This window comes from Acanthaster planci, linkage group LG19 (genome assembly GCF_054643075.1).
Source record: "Acanthaster planci isolate LZ-2023a linkage group LG19, COTS_SCS, whole genome shotgun sequence".
Classification (NCBI taxonomy): Eukaryota; Metazoa; Echinodermata; class Asteroidea; order Valvatida; family Acanthasteridae; genus Acanthaster; species Acanthaster planci.
Window position 1 is genome coordinate 2,154,790 of NC_141795.1, and position 22,705 is coordinate 2,177,494.

Below are 22,705 nucleotides of genomic sequence, written 5' to 3' on the forward strand. Positions count from 1 at the left end.
GGTTATTGACTCCTTTCGTGTTATTATAATAGATGTTTGTGCTACCGGTGGGGACCAATCTAAAACTAACTTCAAAGCGTGAAAATGGCGTTCCGAAGTCTACTCCGTGTGGAACGCTGCAAACAGAACGTTTTGTTTGCCCTGTCTGCCGTCAAAAAGTCTGAAAAGCGGGTGAGCAGTATCACTCTGTTGTAAAGGATTGATTTTTGTCTTTCAGAAACCCTGATTTTATTAAATATTCCGGGTAAATTATCTTTGTTCGTACACCGGTCATACCGGTAGTAGTGCCGTACGCTTCTGCTACTGCATGTTTAACGTGTACAGTCGGCATGGTTGGGGGCGTGGGCGGAAGAGGGGTCAGTGATATCCTTTAGTTCCTTGTGTGCTCTAAACTATGTGACCATGCTCCAGTCGCAAAGAAAGGGTGTTGCACATGTTAAAATTTCAGTTTGAAGTAAAATTCAAATGAATATAAGAAACCTCAACTATCGCATTCACAATCATGACAATGCCAATGAAAGTTGACAGCGGTTAAATTAGGCTAGTGTTGTAGTTATACTGTTAAATTTGCTTTAATTTGCTTAATTTAGGCGAGCAGTTTTTTTTATATAAGTTGGTGCTTTGACCTTGTTAAAGAAACACAGTGAAGGAGGATGGAAAAAACCCAAAGAAGTATTTTCTATGGTCTCAAGAAAAACAAGGGTTTCAAGGCGGAGGGAAGAATACAGATTTTTTTTTTCCAAAAAAAAAAAAAAAAAAATGAGGTAGGTCTATCCCTTGCCATGAGCACCAGCTGCCAAAGACCAAAGCTCACAAAATTGAAATCATGGACTTCGCTCTTGTTCTGACAGTGGATCAAAGTTTTAATTTTTTTTTACATTTATATCAGTAAAATTGTTGGTGGACCCGAGATATCAAAGTACAATTTTTAATATTTTCTCCAGTTCAGAATCCAGAAGGTCAGTGGATCCGAGCACCAACTTTGAGAAAAAAACTCTTGCTTTATCCTGTGAACGAGTGAGAGTGTGAAGCTGTGACCTGTGTGACTTTTTTCGGCCCTCAGAGTTGGTTTTTAGGGCTTCATCATCTCTCCTGGAAGAACTTCATTATTGAAGAATTGTATTGGTGTCATTACAAATTATATCAGTAGCAATGCTTGCATTACATAGTCATTGAATTCTTATTCGCGAGATGGAAATTCGGACCTACTGGATTTTATTTCTATGAAACAATCCTTCGTGAATGATGCAAAGAAAGTGAAATGTTTTGCAGTTTAATGTCGGATTTGATTTATAATCTGAGGAGGAAGATTTGTGACATTTTTTAGAGTAGGCAATAAGATTAGTTGAATTGAATGTTGATGGACCGGGGATTTGACCTTGCACCATACGCTTGCATTGGAAGCCGCTTGCCCTGACCACCACTAGTTCCGATGCAGAGCCTGCTTAAGAAGGGGATTGTTAATGCAAACCTTTTAGAGTTTGGAGTGATTATAACAGTGCATTTGAATCTCTTATTTTGCTTGCTTCTCCCTCCAGGATTTGCAGTTTTTCCTTCCTGGGAGTTTGAAGCATTGTGCGGCTGCTTATTGCACTGCATCTGAGAAATCTGGTAAGCAAACTCGTGGGCGGGCAGTCGTTCTTCTCAGTGAATATTTGAGATGCAGGGCTGTTTTCCTTAATCAATGCTAGGGACAGGACGGGGGGATGAAAGAAGAGCATTCCCAATAAATCTGTTAAGAAGTGTTCTTCATTGGCAGTCATGTCTTAATGTAATATAGTCGTTTTCCTAGTTCCAGATCATGAAAATCATTCAGTCAGATTGCAGCTACAAAAAATCCTCAAATTCCGGTGAAATGTGGCAAGTAGTCCGCCTTGTGTGTTGGAGATACTACCAAGTTCTTTTCGAAATCTTAACTTATAATTTGGACTTACAAGATCGACGAAAGTGACAAGGACACTCTTCCTTGTTCTGGATCGGTTTATTAACCAGTTCCAGATCGCAACAAAAACTTATTCACGAATAAAAAGTAACGCATGAGAAATCCATTTTGCAGCCAGAACCATAACAATCTGATTTTGTAATGAAGGATTTCTTAATTTAGAGAAAATTATTTCAAAGTAGGAATTCCCAATAGAACCTTTGTAAATTTTGACTCGACTTCTTCAGCTGGGCAGTGAGCTATTGACGATACCATTGCCCACACTTCAGTTAACGAACCCATTACTTCACATACATTTCTCTTACGTCCGTGAGGTTGAGTTTGCAATGTATTTGCGTGCAAATAATGTGCAATCCCAAACTAAGAAATTCTATGCGTTTACTTTTTGGCCAATTTTTAGCAAACAGAAACTCTACAATTCATTTTGATTAAACAGACATTAGATTCCAAAGTTTATGTGGCTGTTGATTGTAGAAAATATATTTGGAATCACACGTAGTGAGTGACCTATCGCCTTTTAAATTTTTGTCAATTTTTGTGGGCTCCTGTGATTTTTGACAAACCATTCCAAAATGTTGAAGTGCGAAACAGAAATTTGGCTTAAATTTATTTTCCAAATTTTTTGTTGAAGATTCCACTAACTGGTTAGTTTGAATCTGTACAGGTAGGGATAGATTAAATGTCAAGAGGTGACATGAAAGGGGAAATTTTTTTAAATTCAATCCTGCTCTGTGTGTAGATTAACTCATACCGTGCATTGTGCATTTCGTCTTTTTTTGTGAAATGTTGCAGACTTCAAATGTAACAGATCCTTTTTCAAATACAGTTTAAACATGTAGCATGTAGAGGGTTTGTATAATGCACATGGCTTCCATGCAAAGTATAATATACATGTACATGTACGTAGGTCTGTACGAGAAATGAGGACATGTTAGATTGAGATGAGTACTCATGATAACCTCTGTCATTGTAGGGGTACCGTGTTGTACATCACTGGTGCTTGTGTCTGCTTATCGATAGCTGGGTATAACTAGAAAAGCCGGTTTGTACCAAATTGAAGCCAGTGCATGGGGGAAAATGTCATTATGTGCATGTCATATACATGTATATATGTAGCATATTGGATGTAGAGATCTGTACTACACGTATGAGTGTCATGTACACATGTGACATTTTGTACCAATTGTGTACAGCAGGTGCCCCTGAAGGCTGAATCCAGCTTGATATCCTTTCCTTGAGTAGTCTGTCCCAGGATATCTACATATGACAGACACCGTACATGAGTAGCATGAAAGAACTGAAACTCGCCAAATGTCCTCCAAGGACACACAGATACATGTATATTATACAACGTAAAGACACACCCCTCGGGTAAAGAGATTAAGTAGAAATAGAAATGGTCCCAACTCTGTGTCAACAGGTGTTAGTAAAAAAGTGCTTTGGATATCGTATGTCAGATATTTGTTAAAATTCATAGTTGATTTCCAATGCCATTTTGATGCCTTGACATGCTTATATGTACATGTACAGTGTGTGCATGTACTTTACTGTTCAATACGCACAGTTATACGTTGGCTACAGATTTAGCCGATGCATATCCAAATTACTTGTATTCTGTAAATTGGAAAATGAGAACTTCACCAAACGTTGCACCCCAAAAAGATTGATTCCAGGTGTAATTTCATCCAGTCAACAGCCAGCTGTTGACATAAACAGTGGCAGATTGGTTTGTCAATTCAATTGTGTAATTGACACTCCAAGGCATTTGGCTGTGTTGTGAGCACGGAGGGATTATTGGCAAGGAGACCATGTGTTTACAGGTACTTGTCTTCTCCAATTTGAGAGTTCTGATAATTTGTAGTGTGTGGGCTTGAAGTGAATAAATTAAGGGTTAATTGTAGTGTAAGTGCAGACTGGTGCCCCCTGTAGGAACATAGGAGATAGTTGGAGGAAGCCAGTGTCTCATCTAGCCGCCTACAGGGACACATATCTTAAGGCCTGGGGAAAAGAACTTTAGATGGACAATGTTTGTTTGTTTCTGATTTACAACCCCCCCCCATCTGTTACCTGAATCTTTGACACTGGCAAACAGATCTTCACATTTCCTTTCAAGCTTCTGGGTAAAGCGAAAATATGGTCTGAAAGAATGCCCAGAGATGTCAGTTTCAAAATGTTTTGTTGGGAGTGGACAAGGCGGGTTGTAACGTTTGCTGTGAAGGGACAGGCCGATATTTCAGTCCTTGACGAAACCCTGGAGGGAACTGCTCCCTGGTAAAAAACCTCTTATGCCCGGCACTCTGTTGCCACGGAAACAGTTAAGTGTTTGCCTCAAGACAAAAAAAATCTACATACTGTACATGGATGCCTTGGTGAAACTGTCTCGAGAGATTACACATACATAAATGAGTGTCGCGTACCTCGTGAATTCATGCAACCCGCAAGTGCTGAATGCCTTCCACACAGGACTGGGCATTTGTACACTGCATGTGCTGAACAAGAAGTGTTTGGTGTTACACGGGTAAAGCTAAAGGTGAATCTAAGGACAGTAGTTTGTAATTGTAAAGAGAAGAATATATATATGTAGGAACACGGAGTTTTGTTCAGAGAGCTGATTGCCACCTTAACCAGTGGACATTGTAATTGGCTTGGTAATTGATCTGTTTTAAGTTACATGTACATGTACATGCACCGATCCCGTAGCTCAACGTGTACTTTAGATACTAAGTGCACTGTCTCATTTATGTAATTTCTGTGTTTTATTTTCAATCACTCCTGTTTATGTGAGTTGTAAGATGCATCTCGGTGTGTCCATAGTCAACATTGCTAATTTATAATGTTTATCTGCAAAAGAGTGTTAATCTGGCAACAGGGTCATTCTATAAATCTGGATTGGGGTCCAAAGTGTGAAATTTTTCCGTCCCTGTTACCTCTGACACGTATACCATCTGACAAGTTTGACAAGGGATGTACATGTATCACTGAAGTTGAATTCAAACCACTGTTAATTGTTAGGCAGGTAATTTGCAGTACCTATTCAGTCTTGGCAATTAAACAGTGAGTTCTAAACATTAAAAATCAAATGCCAGATGTAACAGGGACGGGAAAAAATGGACCCCAAATTTATAGAATGACCCATCAGCATTTAGTTCCAAAAGAATGCCCTGATAACTTATGAATAACGTGATATAGGGAAAGAAGAGATAATGAATTGGTACTGCTTGGAAAAATGTTCAACAAAATTAAAAAAAAATAAGCAGAAATATCATAGGCCAAGGCATAGTTGCACAGAAATAGAAAAAAGATCTGGCTATCATTGTTTTTGTCCCTTGTTGTACAGAGGTTGTTTGTGAGTATCGCAACGGTCTACCCGTGCTTCTAGTCCCTCTTCCGTCCACAAGAGGACACTGCCAGTTCACCCTGAAGCCCGTGACAGAAACAGTTGGTGACTTTCTCAACCACCTCAAGCGGGAGGACGGAGGAATAGAGAGAACAGGCATCTACAACGAAGGTGGGAATCAAGAGATAAACAAACTCATGCAAAATAAAATAAGTAAATAAACTTTCTATTCATTTATCAATAGCCTTTGGTGCCCTAACACACACTCATGAAGTCATGAAATAAGTCGCCAGAGCCAATTTGGTTTTAAAAGCCTTTAAAAGAATTTTACACATCGTGATTCAGTAGGAGCCTGTAATAATTTTCACTGGAAGCATTTTTCAGGCTTGAAGCTCTGAATGTAGTCGGATATTAATAAATTAATGTACAGAAAGGCAGCAGTTGAAATTAGGATGGGCAGGGCATCGAATGGATAGGTTTCCTTGTTGTTAACAGAGGAGTGGTGTGTTTGATTCTGGTGTGACATGTACAATGTACAATGTACATGGAGTGGTGTGCGCTGTACATGTACCTTATGCTAAGGCTGGAATCATACATGTACATTTACACGGATAACCGATCAATTTGCTGATTATTTGGTTGTGTTTTTACTCTCGGCCCTAACCACTCAGTGAAAATAAAAGGCTTCCTATTATAAGGCATACATGTATCGCTGCAAAGGTACAATGTACATTGAATAAACTGTCCTGTCCATTGTATTTCCAATTGCATTTACATGTAAAATAGAGCATTTTTCACAATTAACTAGGTATCTCTTGCCTCCACTTCATACAGTTTTTAGAAAAATAAACATGCAACGGAACCTTCAAAAACGATTCCGCAGTTATTGATATTTGTGCATGTGCGCACATTTGTGATTTCACAAAAACATTTTTATACCGTTGTGTTCGGCATGCCATCACATGTGTTTTCTCTACCCATTTTTTTTTCCCGAAATATTTCTCCATAAACAAGGCCACTATCTGGAAAATGCCAATCATATGTTTACGGAGGAAAATCTTGCTGGTTGCTCACGGAACACACTGTAAGCGTTTGGAAATGAGGCCATTGAAATTACATTGAGGCTATTACAGTTAGCTTCGAGTATTGCTTGCACAGGGAAAACAAGACAATTGGAGGAAACCCTATTCACAAAATTTCAGAACATGTGGTGATTTCTCAAAAGCAGATTGTTACAGCCCTGATGTGGCCTTGTAAACACCAACATCTGGTACATATACATGTAGGTGCGTGCGAAGTGAAGATTGTTTCAGTGTAACATGTTTTTAGATACATTTTAGATATGTCAGAGAGCAGATCCGTCGCAGCTGAGCAAACCCAACTCTTCTCTCAATGTGAAAGAGGCGACAGAGTGAGGGTTAAAACTGAATTACAAGCACTGATAGTGGTATTAGACTGAGGGATGTACCACAGTGTCATGGATCTTCAAATTGTAATTCCTGTCGGCTGTCGCTCATTTGCTGAGGACTGCCCGTAGTACTGTTTGGACTCAGATGGCACGTACAATAATGTGTCTACATTTGGGCCAAATCTACATCTACATGTACATGTGTGTATACATGTATGTGTGTATGTCATTGGCAAATACATGGAAGTCGCACTTCTCAGTAGTGTTCTGGAATTACAGTCCCTTGATTCTTTGTTATGACATAACTGGTGATTGAACGAAACCTTGCGTATAAAACTGAAAAATCACATGTGCCACTATAAGAAAACGAGCAGGTAGAATAAGCATGTACATGTACATTGTACACGTACATGTATTTGTTCACGAGCATCTTCAGCCCCAAGTTAATTCCACATCTACATGTAATTTCCAGGTGTCTGTACATTTCCACTTTAAAAAAAAAATCTTATTATCACCTGGCTTCATAAAAAAATCACAACATTTTAGAATCGATTAAATGAATTAACGACATGTGTCTCAACAGAAAACGTAAATTTGAAACTCAAATTCCTTTGGGGTGCTGTGACGTCCACAAAGTCTTACATGTTTGTCATTTTCTCTGTGTAGCATCCTTCTTGAACTTTGGAATGCAGGATTGAAAACACTTTTTTTTTTCACACCCAAATATGATCCTCCTTGATACATCGTCTCCAGGCAATTAATGCACGCGCTGGCGGTCTGTGTGATTGACAAAGTGTGAAATTGCAGCGGCTGTTAGGGCCTCACATTTCATATCCTTGATAATCAAATACTCCCTGCTGAGCTCTAGTCAGGTGCAATCAGATACATAATACATGTACATGTATGCTTTTATTAGATAAAAAAGAAATTAAAAACAAGATGAGGAAAATTAGATTTGAGAGGTTTGGAACTTTGGATCATATAAATATGTCTTTGAAGTTGCTACGCATGCAGCGTTGTCTTCAATTTTGAATAATTACATACATATGTATGTATAATATTGTTTGTACAGCACATGTTAATGTACCTTAACCCTAACTCCCCAGAGTGATTTACTAGGAACCATACCCATTCACACAAATTCCAACGCCATGTGGTAAACTGTGCCCAAAAACTGTTGGACTCTGTTTATTTTGGGTACGCCTGAACCCATGTTAAAGCACAAGCAGTTTAGGGGTACAGTACCCAGTGCCACAAATTCACACACTTTACTGGTGTTCAATTCTGTGTGGTTAGGGAAGGTTAGGGTTAACATGTAGTTGACACATACAGGCACCTAATTGTTGGGATAACCGGCGGGGGGGGGGACATTTGTAGCTCCAAGGGATCAAATTATATTTACGTTGCCATGGCAACAGATTGTTGTCCTTACAACTCGGTCCCAATTTTCCTCGTAAACTGTGTATGTGTGACACTGGGCCGGCTCGGACACATGTACATTGTTGATATGCTGGTATGATATACATGTAGTCGTCTGTGTGGTGAAACAAACATTTGGAGTTGACACGGTTGATGAATCACTTTGCAAGATACTCTCTTCATCTGGCTGCATTTGGACCTCTCAAATTATAGTGCTTCTGACTGCTACACTGCAATAACACTTTGGTCTTGTTGATGATTATTCATAACCTTGGTCGCAACTTTTGCTTTTTCAAACAACACTTGAGAGCATTTTGAAGTTGCTCAGCACGATAATCTGAGAAAAAGTGGTCACGGACATTAACAAGTTTGGACATTTTTTGGCACCAGTTTCTTGCCTCAAATATTGAAATACGTGTAGTTCGGCCATTTTTACTCGGTATCAGGAGAAAATTAACACAAATGAAGCTATGTCAGCCAATCTGTCAATGGACATACGACATTTCATAAGTGTGACATTTCTTTATGTCTATCAAAATTTCACGGAATAGGATTCCTCATTAAAGAGCAATTCTGAATGGCTTCTTATTCAGACATGTACATGTACGCACCCAACATGCCCAAGCAACAGATGGGTCCAAATATCACGAAGGCATGTCGTGTCTTCTAAGAGAGACCTACATTTTGTATTTTTCAGTTCATCCCGCTGAATTTTTATGCACTTGATTGAAGCTCTCTATGCTTCAATGCAGCAAGGAGATTACAACCTTCTCCATGTCTTCCTGTTTCTTACATCACAACATGTGAGCCGCAACCAAATTATGCTATAAATGTAGGTTGTATGAGCAATGTGCGGACGAAAATGAGATGCCACTCTCATCTGTCTCTCTCTTACTTTTTTTCTCCTCCCCTCCGTAGACGGTGTGAAAATCGCCAAGTCGACAAGCATCGACGTTCTCATGAGGAATCCTTTTACATTAAAAATCAACGATGATTCATTCAGGGTGAACCCTCCCGAATTAGGTGAGATGCAAGATATTTCTTATTGTCACTGTCAGTAGAGCAAGATTGATTGATTGATTTCCCAGTGTTTAATGATTGCAAAAAATCAGTCATCAAAACTTTACTTTAGTTTTATAGAGTACATCAAAAACATTACATATATACATTCAAAATGCACCTGTAAAAAAAGTTAGGCCAAAACTTCTTATCAACCAATTGAACTGTGCTTAACACCAAATATAAAAATCGGCCTACGTGTATCCCGTTGAAACACAAATTTTCATTTGTCACCCACCCCAGGCCGTTAAATGTAGTTGATCAGGATGTTTTTGTTCCTTTCTGTGTAGCCCAGTTGCAAAACGAGAGGCTTGCGGATGTTTTGTCAAGCATGGTTTGTGGAGAATAAACATCCTCTTTTTAGCAGAACAAAGGGTTACATATAACTGCCTTGTTTCAAATGTTACCAGATGTCTCCAAAAAAGGCCGAAGGAGATAATTTTGATGCTTGCTTTCTATCTCTTGAAATTGTGCTCTGTCCCAAATGTATATGTTGTGGTACACCTATGTACTTGTGCATGGCCCACAGTCCAGCTTTCTTACCCCATCTATTTAAATAAACAATGTCTCATCAGGCATTCAAAACATTAAACAACCCCACATTCAAGAGAAGTTCTATCTTTGTCACAAAGCTCACACACACATGTTGCAGTTACTGACGTCAGGAACATAACCAGCTTTGCTGTACAAGTATGTACATTGGGCGTGAGATGGTGGACAGAGTGACTTTTGTTGAAGAGATTGATGTACATGTGTGCCTTGCTACGTGTACCAAGTCAATACTGTAAGATCTGCTGAAAGCCATACATTGGAGAGTTCTTTTCATTTGCCAACAATCCTCTTAGTGTGTGCATGCAGATATTGAAACCAAAATGGATTTGATTTGTTGGTACAGGGGTCATTTCATGAAGTTGGGGCACAATGGGTGTCCTTGTTATACATGGGTAACTTTCACCACCTGTCATGACCTGTAGAGTAGGTCATTTATTCTCTAAAAATGACACACACCTCTGTATTCAGCCTTGCTAGATGTATAACGATGTCAATTAGGAGTCCACATGCAGGGAAATAGCTGTTTATTTTTACAGAACCCACTCAACAATGGGCACCGTCACAAATTGTGCCCCAACCTCATGGAACGACCCACAGACATCCACCTACAGGGAAAATCACCGTTGCTTTTATTGTCAATTCAAAGCACAGTTTCCAGGAATCACTTTCGCACAGTTGGTTGAATTTATAATCCTGACTTTCTCCACAAGGATGCAAATTCTGGTATGTCTGAGCTTGGCGAAGTGAATTTGTAATCGGGAAGGAATGTGCCTTCAAAATACCTGAGCTGGGGTATGGCATCCTGTTTATGCGCGCACTTCTCATAGCGAGCGACCCATGTCTATGAACAATAAACGCATTCTTTCGATGTTGACAAATTCGCCACTATTTGCTAGCGCATTCATCCTATCAGTGAAACTCTTCATTGGTCGTCTTTCTCCGGTGCAACCATGTCATTACAGGGACGACACTTTTCCAAAATCGATTACTTCATCGCAGGTGCCACAATGTCAATAATGCCGGCCGCCTGGCTCTTCGCTAGAGGAAATCACCCCAGGGTAGAATTGATTTTTTTGATCCGAAAGGGACCCATCACCAACTGATGGAGCTTTTTTTTTTCTGTGTGTGTTTTTTGCCGCCGTACTTCACCGAGTTTGTTAGCTTTCGTCTGAACTCGGCAAGGGTGCACGTTTCTTTTCCAAAATACACGTAGTAAACAGCAGCATTGCTATTACATTATGTAAACAGGAGCACCTCTATTAAATTATGTGTATTTGCTTAATAGCCCAATCTCCCCGGTACCTGTATATTTACAGGAATGAATTATGACTGTATTGTCGGTGATGGAGGAGTTGCAGGTACTTGTACCTGCGGTCCAGTGGTGTTCATAATCTAAAGTGTGCACCGCGACCAGATCTCTGACGGTGGTGCGACTTGAAGATTGTGGATTTGACAGATCGCATTCACATGAAGATCGTACATGTAGGCAACAGGCTTGTCCCATGATTTGGGGTCATTTGTGCCGAGAAATGTTACGCCGCTGGGAACCTTTAGACTTGATTGTGTTTGGAAATTTGTGGGGGAAGGTTGGTTTCATGTAAATGGCTTCTCCGAAAAGGGCTGTGGAGGTGTTTAAAGGGGAAATTCTAGCATAAAATTTCGGCGCTCAAGACGCAAGAAGCGAAAGTTAGAGGAGATGAAGACCAAAATTCCTTCTCTGGAATTTCACCTCATTGCTGAAAAAGATGCCTTCATGTCACACATGATGATGTCATTCTTGTCACTAGACCATGATATACATGTACTGTTTCTAAACATTTATAAATATTTATGAATAAATTTGATCCTATGATGAAAGTAATACTGCCATCAGAGAAGGAGAAACTGGGAAACCCCAGGGGTAGTTCCTTTGTCACCTTTGACCTGCTTCAGTTACAATCGTGAATTATTTACACGTCATTCCATTCTTGCTGGAACTGTAGAGGGCAAAACTGACTCTGTTAGTCATGCCTGTCATGCTTACAGAGGTTGTGATATTAAACACATTGATGCTATAACAAACTTCTCATCGGACATTCACAAAACAGTTACTGTGTATGTGATGGTGTGATTATACTCACAAATACATGTAGTTATATTATTATTATTTTTTTATCGTCCCAGACAAAGATTTTTTTCTTGACCTTTTATCAGAGAGCGCAAAAGTGAAAGGAAAAAATTACGATGATTCCATTGTTGGATAGTACCGTCATTTTTAAATTTTTTTAAAAGTATACCATACATTTCCTCTCCTTCCTTGCATCATGCGATTCATATACTCCCCCAGGCCTAGACTTGAGAGTCCGATCATTCATAAAAATACCACAGAACTGTTAGGTTCTAACTGCACAATGTATACATGTATGTACGTGCACCACATCATGCTGAAGGCTGTGCTTGTAATCTCCAACAGCAGATCTAACTCAACACGATGGTAGGATCACATTCTCAGAAGACAATTGCTGTCTTTCAGGATGACTCTGTCTTGCTGGGAGGTAGGGCACCACTGAGTAATTACAATCTTCCCCGTCTCCCGCCCCGGCATTGCCTCGTTAAGTTTCGGGGCTGCGTCTAGACGTCTTTTTCTGTGAGACCCCCCCTCTTCCGGCAGTCTTGAAACCTGCCCTGATAAATTTAATGTGTCATGCTCAGTGTACCGTTCTTAATCAATAGTATGACATATTTTTGAACAGAACTGGATACTGGCAGTAAACAGAGAGAAATGGAAATTACTGGAATCGGGATGCTTCTTTTTAGGGGAGGGGTTAATTTTCAAGGGAGGGGTGGGTGTATTGTTTCACAATTCTTGTACACGTAGATGTCCACAAAACTCCAACCCTCAGTCTGACTGTTACTTAAAGAGTATGAAAACAAAATTACTATTTAAAATGGCTGAAATTATGAGTCTTTTTCTTACATATTTATTACATTGTTAAAATTTAATTTCTCTTTTATTGCATCACTGTAAATCCTCACCTATGGCCAAAAGTAACTGCGGTGGCATCCCAATACCTGTACGATTTAAAGAAACCTTATACATCTACCAGTTACAAAGTCTACAAGAAACTATCCTTCAATCTTGACCCTGTCGTACTGCACCGGGACGTGGCACAAAATCAGCTGCATACCCCAGAATGAATTTGATAACAGCATAGGCTCACCTTACGCAGCGGGAATCTCCTGGATCCTGTGGTATTGAGTGCAGTATTGAGTCATGTCCATGCCAACAGATCCACCATCTACATGTATATATAGTTTCGTTTGGCCTTTGATCGTCCATTGCTTTGGTTGTATTACGTACATGTACAATACCGTTTTGTTCTGTATATCTGAGATCTCAGATTGGAATTGTAACACTTACGTATCGGTAAAAACCTGCCATACTCATGTTTTGTCTGGCAAGTACGCTGGCTGTAAACGTGGAGAAAATTGAAAGCACACATTTCCATAACTACCACAGAATTTGTAAGGAATATTGGGTCTGTTTTCCAACTTTCCGCATGGGTGTTTGCCTTCTCTGTCTTTGTTTGGAGAGAGTGTTAAAAAGGACAAAAAATAAACAATAACAACAGCAATCAGGGAGAAAAACCCTCTGGGCTTGTATTTTTGTACAAATGCATACGCGCATACATGTACAATAATTGTACAGTGTGTATGTCTACGTGGGTTATGCACAGAACATTTAAACATCCATTTCTCATCCCTTTATAGGGTTGTAGGCGTAGCGTACATTTATTTATTTTTTTAGCCCAGCCAAAACGGTAATAAATTTAATCAAGCCGAGTATTGGATCATGGAATTAAGCGGGCATGATAAATAGGACGGCTGTGAAGGTGGTCGTTGAGAGGGTTGGGGAGGGAAAATATCTCGGAGGCTTGTATGCGACAATTATTAACTGCTCAGTCTAGGCGATGATTTTCATGGCACTTATTTTGCACCCTCCCCTCCGGCTTTCAAATTAATGATTACCAATACAGTCAGTGCCGGGAAGGATCATCCTAAAATGCCATCTCGAAAACTAGTTATCATCCTCATGTTTGCTGACTAGCAGGTTCATGTGAAGTCTTCCTTGCACTGATGGGTTTTTAGACGGGGAGTAATGTAGGGCCAGGCTGTGAAATGATAAATGGAGCATGTTAATGAATTGGAAATCCAACTGTCTTCTCAGCGCAAACAGTCCTAAAACTGTGCCCTGAGCTGTATAAAGTAAACAAGCCAGCGTTTGACAACATAATTTCTTGTCATGTTACTCCGTGAAACTTGATCTGCGAAATAGATTCTATAAAGAAATAAATTACCATCTCGCTCCTGTGATGTTCTTTAGCCTGTCAATGAGAATCCAGTTGATGACAAACCAACGATTGGATTTTGGAAAGCTGACCACATAAACTGCGAAGCACTTTTTGTTCTTTGCAGTCAACTGAAGTAGGCAAAGACTGTGATACATGTGTGACATTCCAGTTTCCTTCTTGTTGGTCACATTTTTCTATAAGACTGCAGTAACCACCAAGAAGACAAGCATGCCCCATTTACAGTGTCTTTTCCTCTCACTCAGATAAATTAATCAGCGAGGATGCGAGAACGATGGCGGACGTGAAGTCCATGATCTACCAGCTGTACTCCACTCTGCACGTGGAGCAGCACCAGCTGGAGAAAGAAAAGGATCTCCGGGGACAGTTGGAGAATCTGAAAGTGGAGATTGAGCCGCTGGAAAAGGTCAGCTCATGCCAGGATGAGGGTGGACCTAGGCAAGGGTGGGGGGGGTAATCAAAGAGAGGCACAAACTTTTCCAACTTTTGTATCCAGAATGGAATTCTCTGTATTGGGCCTGTGCAGTGTTAAGAACAGTATCTACTTTCAGATAATTCTATCTCTTGCTTTTCTATCGAAGAATTGTCTCAGGTCAGTAGGCTTGGGCAGCTGATCATTTTTGGCATTACTCGAAACCCATCCGGGGATTACGGTTCCACTTGGGAACCCGACTCCAAATTTCCCATGCAAAGCAAATTTTAGAAAAGTCTGTAAATATCAAGGCATAAAATGATGTGACATTCTTCCCTAAAATCTGATAATCGGGATTTGGTTTCTTGAGGGAACTGGACTTGGCTGCTGGAAGGAGTTGAGTCTTCAGCAAAATCATTATACTCAGTCCAAGTTCAATTTCAGCACGAAATTGATCAAATGTAGCCAGTACACAAGTTCATTGTAAGCCAAGCTCTGTGCGTGTTGAATAAGTGTGCTTCCAGCGCTTTGTTGCGTGCCCTCAAATGACCCAGAAAATGTCAAATGATGCAAGTGTTCAGTTGAGGAGCTGAGATTTGGAGGTTTTGCTTCTGCAGTTGAGGGCGGAGCTGGATCGGAAGGCGGCCCGTAACGCCAACTGGTGGGTGTGGGGCGGGCTGGGCTACATGGGCCTGCAGTTTGGGCTATTGGCCCGGCTGACGTGGTGGGAGTACTCCTGGGATATCGTGGAACCCATCACCTACTTTGTGACGTACGGCGGGCTGATCGTCTTGTACAGCTATTTTGTGTTGACAAGACAGGTGAGTACGATGAGCCTTAAACTTCACATTCCTGATGGCAAGATAAAATCGAGCTTTGGTTGTATGTAGTAATGCGGTTTTGTGACAGAGCTCATCAAATGTTGTCCTAGAAAAAAAAGGGGAAAAAGTAAATACTTTTTCAGTTGGAATTGTGTTGCTCATTAATTTGTAGCCAGTTGCACTGCGACTCACCCCCCCAAAAAGCCCATTTCGTGGCTGAAGGAATCGATTGTCTGATCTTTTCTTGACCATGAATTACCGTAGTGGCACTTCACTCACACGTGTTCTTTAATTGAGGTCAAGTCATTTTGTAAAAGCAGCCCGTTCATTAACCTCACACACCTGCACAGAGTAATGGCGTCTAATTGTAGTCGCACGATTAGCTTACGGGTACATCCATGCTTATTTTTGTTTAACAGTTGTTTTACTGGTGCAATACCTTACAATCCGTTTGCGTGCTCATTTTATTGGGTGCACTCAGTAGAAAAGGCGTGTGTTTTTGTCTTCCAGTTTCATAGTTTGTCGATAAATAGGGGTCAAAAGGTGTACAAGCCATCAAGAGAAAGACTATTAATAGAAGGCTTAACGCTATTGAAATAGATTATCTATAAATAGATTATCTATTGAAGAAAGTAACGTAATGCTTCTCAGATTATGAACAGCTGTGGCATCTCAACCGTGCACCTGCATCAGCATATAAAATCTGATTATGAAAGCAGCTTATGGGATTGTAAACATTTCTGTATGCATGAAGACGATTGTGCATGACAACAGCAATATGCATTGAATAATTCAAATGGTTACTGCATTATGTAGCTGGTGACGGACAAGACAGGCATGCAGCCAGATACAGAACTCCATTCAGGCTGAAGAAAAAAACGTTATTTTTCTTTCGAAAGGGCACGTCCATTCATCATCAGCCACTGAAAGTCTGTACCTTCATACGTGTATGCAAGGTATTTTTTTCCGAGAAACCCGGAGCTGAAAAAAAAGCCAGTCTTCTCCGATCAACCGACTTCCTGATTGCCAAAGCGACTTGAGAGTTTTCCCTCATTTTTTTTTTATTCGTGACTTCCCAGACGGCTGTCTGTAAAGTGACAGCCGTCTGTGTCAGCCGGAGAGGTCATGCACTCAATTTCAGGAAGTGCTGTTGGCCACATTTACATTGAGTGTACATGCATGTTCATGTACAACCCATCATAGGTGTAACATATTTTAACCCTTTAACTATTGGAGTGTAGTTCAAAATTCCCCACCCCCCCAAAAAAATAAAAAATTGAAATGTGTGCTCCACTGGTAAGGTTTCATTTACACGTATACAATTTAGTTAAAGCTCAGCTGGTTGTCAGTTTCATTATTCACTCAAATTTAATATTTTTGGACAAAGTTTCATTGCATTCTGTGCTAGTTGCGAGACACAGTCCCAGTGTGCTTGTAATAGCACAGTTGTAAATGGATGTGAAAATGAAGGATATACCAAAAAGGTTCCAAATATTCCGTACAGTAAGTTTGAAAGTGAATTGAAAAAAGTTCTCAATTGAAAGAAAAAAAAAAAATCTCGCAAGGACTTTGTATCTCACTCCATTTTGGCCGGGAGCAGGATTACACCAATCTGGATGCCCGGGACAGGCAGTACCTCGTCAGTTTCCATAGAAACGCCAAGAAGAAGAAAATGGACATAGAGAAGTACAACAAGCTGCGGGATCAAATTTCGCAGGTGAGCTGAGCCGTGTGACGGGTCGGTTGTCCGTGTCTCATAAAAACAAGCTGTAACAAAGGGCCTCAATGCACTGATCCCTCGTTGTTCATCTCTCGTGACATGCGACAGGAACCTCGTTAGATTTGTTCAGAACAGGTATTTTTGAACCGACGCTGCAATGGCCAGAGCCTCTTTCTGAATTAAAGACTTTTCAAGCAATTTTGCTCAGTGGACATCAGGAACAGAAACACACAATTTTTCAAAACAATCATTTTGTTCAGGGTGTCAAATTTAGCGATACTTATAACAAGGCCAAGTTCGTTCTTTCTAATGTAAATTAAACCAAATTACCATCCGCCTTAACCACTTGCTGCCAGGGAGCCCAGTTTGGGACACGTATTCTTTATATGCACAGCCAGGTGTCCAAAGTCGGACAAAGTCAACTGGGCCTTGTAACAGAAGACCGTACTCATAACAAAAGACAGGCTACTGGGGATTACCAACATTTTTTCACTGTCAATAGCGGAGATAATCCAGCATTGTTTTGAAACAGTATACCACTGTTTGTAGCATTCAGTGCGAGCGGATTACCTCCAGGGACAAAAGAGCTCCAGTGCTTTACTGATGAGCGATACAATACCGTTGCACGCTAATCTGGCCCCTATTAAGAAGTCAGCAGCCTGGCTGAAATACTCTTGACGTCAATAGATTTTGTCTGTCAGATTAGAGTAGCCACCAGACAGTCATTCGTGTGGGTGCACGTCTCCAGTAAATGAAGATATGAATTTTATAAAAATTTTGAAAACAGAAAAAAATAAAAATACTCTGGTCTAGCAGAATCAACATTTATAGATGCCCTCGGCGGGAAGTAGTTAAGCAGACGCACCCTTTTATTGGTTGAAAAGAGCCGTGTTGGTGAGGAGCATTCAGTTTGTTGGTGGTGGAGTGCAGTTCCCGACCAAGGAGCCTCTGTTGCTGGGAAAATTGTGCCTTCTCTTGGCCCCGCTCGGGGCCCGTGAGAAATGACGTTGAGAGTCGAGACTCATTCTGTGAGAGCGGATCCCATTTGTTCAATGATTTGTTTATCTTTGGATTTTATGGCCTGCCAGATGTCAATTTCGTATGATTTTATTTCTACCCCCTTTTCAGCTGGAGCAGGACCTGAGGAGGCTGCGTGACCCCTTGACCCTTCACCTCCCAATCACCCCATCCCCATCTCAGGCATTCAAAGAATAGAGGGTCCCCCCTTCGCTCCATCCTCTGCCCAAAAGCAAAAGATTATCAGTGAAGGAGGCCTTCTCAACCAGTACAAGCCAAGAACGAGTTATGGAACCATATCCAATCAAGCTGAACCATTCAATGCCGTTTTCATGTGGTTGAGCCTGGCTCCATAGCGTTCCAGTCCTCACTAATTGTAAAACAGGACCCGACCCAGCTCTGTACTTAGTTGTTACAGTTTATGTGTGCTTGGAATACGGGGGTTTACACCAGGAGCACGTTCAATAGCACAATACGTAAGCAGGTGTTGGCCTAGCTTGTTGAGTTTCATCGTTGATGGCGTACATACCTATCGCTAGAATTATTAAGGTGCTTTTCCATATGTACATTTTTCAGGTGCATTGCGTACACAACGCCTTTTAGCGTTTCACTTTCGTGGACACAAAAATTGACGCCATTAGCATAACACACGTGTTGCATTTGGCGGTCAAAATCGCCCGGGAGCAATTTTGACGTATACGCAATGCTTGGCGCAAGTGTTGACGTGCATACGGAAAGGCGCCTTTAGACTTGGCCTAAGTTCAGGGATTAAGCACTTGTTAACAGTATTCACTGTATTTTATAACCGATGACTTTAGATCATCACCCCCCTTCCTTAAAAAAAATTTTGAATTTCAATATTGATTAAAAAAAAAAGCATCTTTAAAATGCAATGTGAAAGCTCTAAGTATGGTGTTTGCTGTTGATGATTTGCATTTCACTTTTTGTGCGACTATTAAAGTACAGTTACCCCTTACAGTCCTTTCAAACTCTGCCTCATTTTGTTTTCAAAACTAATTCCAAAGATATGTTTGTCCTCGGGTCAAGCCTCCCGAAGCTTTAGAAAACTTTCACAAAGTGGTGAAAACACAGTACCTTTGTAAAGAGAATGCCACTGGTACCAGTAAGTTGAAGTGCACATTGTGGACATGGTTTTTCCGTCTTTTTTTTGTGTGATTTGAGTTCACATGAGTACTTTAGCCAAAACAACCAATTTATAGGCTTTTAGGCTATCAGTAATTTGACGGAAAAATGTTCGTTTAGCAGGCATTACCACTGGAACAGGGTGTTCTTACCAGTATAAAAAGTCGATGCGATGGCCTGAAATGTGTCAATAGAAATCAGTAAGAATGATGTAAATAGCTTTGAACAGGTAACAATATTAACCATCTTGGTGCATCTTGAATCAAATGAAACTCTTCTGAAATTTGTTGTGGAAATTAATAATGATTATGCACAAATTATTGTTTCTTGGGTCTGATTATTTATTTTTCTTCTATTATCGTCTATTATTCTTTCAGTTAAGTTTGTAGAACGTACACATTTTTTGGTTGTTTTGTTTTTTAAGAAACGCTCGAGGTTTTAGGATATTTTCGTCTTTGTTCCACAAAACATTTTGCACAACTTGTGGGCAATCCTAGCGAGGTTTATTTATTGAGTTGTTAATGCTGTGCTTGAATAATGACTTCTGGGTAATAATCTTTGTAACCTGGCTAAAAACTTTCTAGTGTAGCCACAAGTTATTGTAGCGATTGTATGCAAAATTAGCGGAAAAAAATTACGCGAGACTTACAAATGGTAAATTATTTCCAAGGATAGAGTTTTGCCCTGCCCGACGTTGTAGATAGCTGTACACGTATATTGTTTGTATCAGGAATTTGGAGGTTGCAAATAACAAATTGTTTAATTTCTTTTCTAATAAAACTGGAACATTTATCAGGAAAGCTGTATATTTTTTGTCATGTTTGTGTATTTGTTTGTGTCTGTCTGAAGTCTTTGTTCAACAAAACAATATTATTTGAGTGGGCATCGTGTCTGTGCTGTGAATATATATGTATTTTTACGTCCGTCTGTCATTTTTGACACAGGTGGTAAAGTGTGAGGGGCGTGTCAAGAGTGATGTGGGTATGGGAGGGGGCAGGTGGAGTGTTAAAAGGCATTTGCCCCCACCCTCCCTGAAACTAGGGGCAAGAAGTTAATTAGAGCAAAATAAACAGAATTTTAGTAATAGTAGTGGTTCACTATAGATTTGTGTGCTTTTAATCTGTACAGTTTTGTTCAGTGGGTTTTCAAGGCCACCTTTTATTTCAGTACGAGTACTAATGTGATTACGAATTACTAATGAAGGCAGGTATTTGCAATTATAGGCTTCAAAATGCTGCATGTTGGTCAAATGAGTTTGTGATTAAGCCATTTGTGAGTTGAATTGTTAGGACTTGGTATTACAAGTGTTTTTTTTCTAATAGCCACGTTACTCTTAAATTCCATCTCCATACTCCATTAAACTCCAGTCTTGGACTAGTCTGGTGCCCTTGTACCATTTTGCAGTGTCTACATCAGCAATGCATCAAGATCGGGGCCGTTTTCCAATACTCAACTTCATCTCCCAAAACCAATCCCCGATTGTGGGACTGAAGCGTTTAAATCAAATTGGATTACTGTACGTTTTTGCTCTCTTTTATCTTATTTGATGTTTTGTGGCACTATTAGACTAATTAGTGCGCTTACAGCTTCAAAGTCAGGTAGTAAAAAACAGTTGAAGCCCGAGACGTAGCCGAAGTTGAGTATTGAAAAACGCCCCAGGCATCTCTCTTTTCACTTGGTAAGAGACTGCCCCTGAATCCTGTGATATAGCAATAGTATCTTTAGCTAGGGGAATTCAAAGTTTTAAATCTGTCCACTCTTGAACCAACACAAAACTGTTCTTTAATCATTTATGTACAGTTTCTAAAGCTCAGTATCAGTCAAGTACCGACTGGGAGTTTTGGATCAGTCACTGTAATTCTGTACTTCAAGAGTTAGTGTTAACAGGTGTAATCGGTTTATCCTCTGCCTTCAAACAATGAAGCTGTTGATTAATTAAAATCATTAAGATTAGCAACATCTGCATGTACCTACCAGTTTGACTGATAGAATACACCTTGGATATCACCATAGTCTGTATTCTTGAGCATTGTTTAAGGAGACATAGACCTCATTGTGCCATTCCGTGAAACACTGTGTAAACTACACGTGTAGATCGAAAAGTGGTTTTGATCGAGACTACCCAATGCATGTATTGTATGTACATTTTCTTAACAGAATGTTTACTCTTTTGTACCTTGATAATAATAATAATAATAATAATAATACAGCATTTATAAGGCGCCTGTATCTGGTGACCATTCAAAGGCGCCGGTCTGATGAAAGAGCCTCGGTCTCAAGAAGGAAAAGCTAGGACATAAAGGTGGGTTTTTAATCTCTGGGCAAAGAGTGTGGGGTTATGTGTTTCTCTCAGATCTACCGGGAGGGAGTTCCAAAGACGGGGGGCGGCACTTGAAAAGGCCCTGTCACCATAACTGCTCAGGCGGGTTCGAGGAACAAATAGTGACTTTCCTGATGACCTCAAGCCCGACCTGGAGCTGCGAACACAGAATACAGAAATTACCCTGTCCAAAAGGACAGTGGGCAAGTGAGGCAGATCTTGGGCTTGAATGAGATTAAAGTAGAATTTCTGGAGTAATACAAATAGCACCTTTTCCTTCCATGAACATCAGGCTAGCTTCAAGCTGATCTTTAACCATTTCAAGCAGTGTAAATTGTAAATAAGAGGATTGCTTTTCCACCTTGTTCTCCCTTAGCCTTGAATCCAGCCGCTTTTCCACCTTGTTCTTCCTTAGCCTTGAATCCAGCCGCTTTTTCACCTTGTTCTCCCTTAGCCTTAGATCCAGCCACTTTTTCACCTTGTTCTCCTTTAGCCTTGAATCCAGCCTTACAACCCAAATCCCAATCCCCCGGTTTTTCAGAATCAATTTTTGAAATTATGTAACTTCTTTTGTATTATAATTAGCAAAAGAAAAGCATTGTAAAATGTAGAATGGTCAGTTTGACTTTGAGAACACCTTTTGTTCAAATGTTTGAGCAAATATATATGCTGAGCAAATCTTAGCAGGGAACCAGTAAGAAGCAATGTACATCACATGGAATTTTTGGCTGGTGACCCGTTTCTGCGAGGCAAAAAACAGCATGGAACCAGTCAGAATCAGTTGGCAGCACAAGAAGTTTTTAGCTGGTAGTCCATATCTACTAAGCAAATATTTTTTATGCTTAGGAAATCTCTGAGCTCAGCAGAATTGGGAAAGAAACCTGCTTCCAGGAGCAATCTCCCAATAAATCTTAACAGTTCAACATTTTTAAATGCCATGTTATGTATTGAAACTAGAAAGAGATATATACTCATTTTTGAACTATTCTGAACAGAAAAACAAATTAAATGAAATCTAATACAAAGACATCTCTGTCTCTTTCTCTTGCCTTCTCATGCAATTGTTGGTCTCTTGCCTGCTGAGCGATAAACCTTAGCGAGACAAATTTATGAAACGGTGGGGGGAAAGGAGGGCACAAGTGAACCAGTTTAAGCCGGTGCGTGAGGAAAGCACAATCCAGCTGTGTATATCATTGGCACGGGTCA

At 40.2% G+C, this 22,705-nt stretch overlaps 1 protein-coding gene across 1 annotated transcript; it reads left to right on the forward strand.

Moving 5' to 3' along the window:
• Positions 1-33: 33 nt before the first annotated feature.
• LOC110991117 (calcium uniporter protein, mitochondrial-like) lies at positions 34-19,985 on the forward strand. The gene is made up of 8 exons (XM_022256300.2): positions 34-171; positions 1,539-1,611; positions 5,280-5,450; positions 9,025-9,129; positions 14,312-14,472; positions 15,096-15,299; positions 16,900-17,016; positions 18,148-19,985. Exons 1-8 carry the CDS (start codon positions 85-87, stop codon positions 18,232-18,234), a joined length of 1,005 nt encoding a protein of 334 aa, XP_022111992.1. The 5' UTR covers positions 34-84; the 3' UTR covers positions 18,235-19,985.
• Positions 19,986-22,705: the final 2,720 nt, after the last annotated feature.

What these genes read in the sequence shown, in the direction of transcription:
- LOC110991117 (XM_022256300.2), top strand. Translation starts at nt 85, where the DNA reads ATGGCGTTCCGAAGTCTACTCCGTGTGGAACGCTGCAAACAGAACGTT. An exon ending in CACTGCATCTGAGAAATCTG is followed by an intron (nt 1,612 to 5,279) that starts GTAAGCAAACTC and finishes CTTGTTGTACAG; the next exon opens with AGGTTGTTTGTGAGTATCGC. An exon ending in ATTTTGTGTTGACAAGACAG is followed by an intron (nt 15,300 to 16,899) that starts GTGAGTACGATG and finishes GGCCGGGAGCAG; the next exon opens with GATTACACCAATCTGGATGC.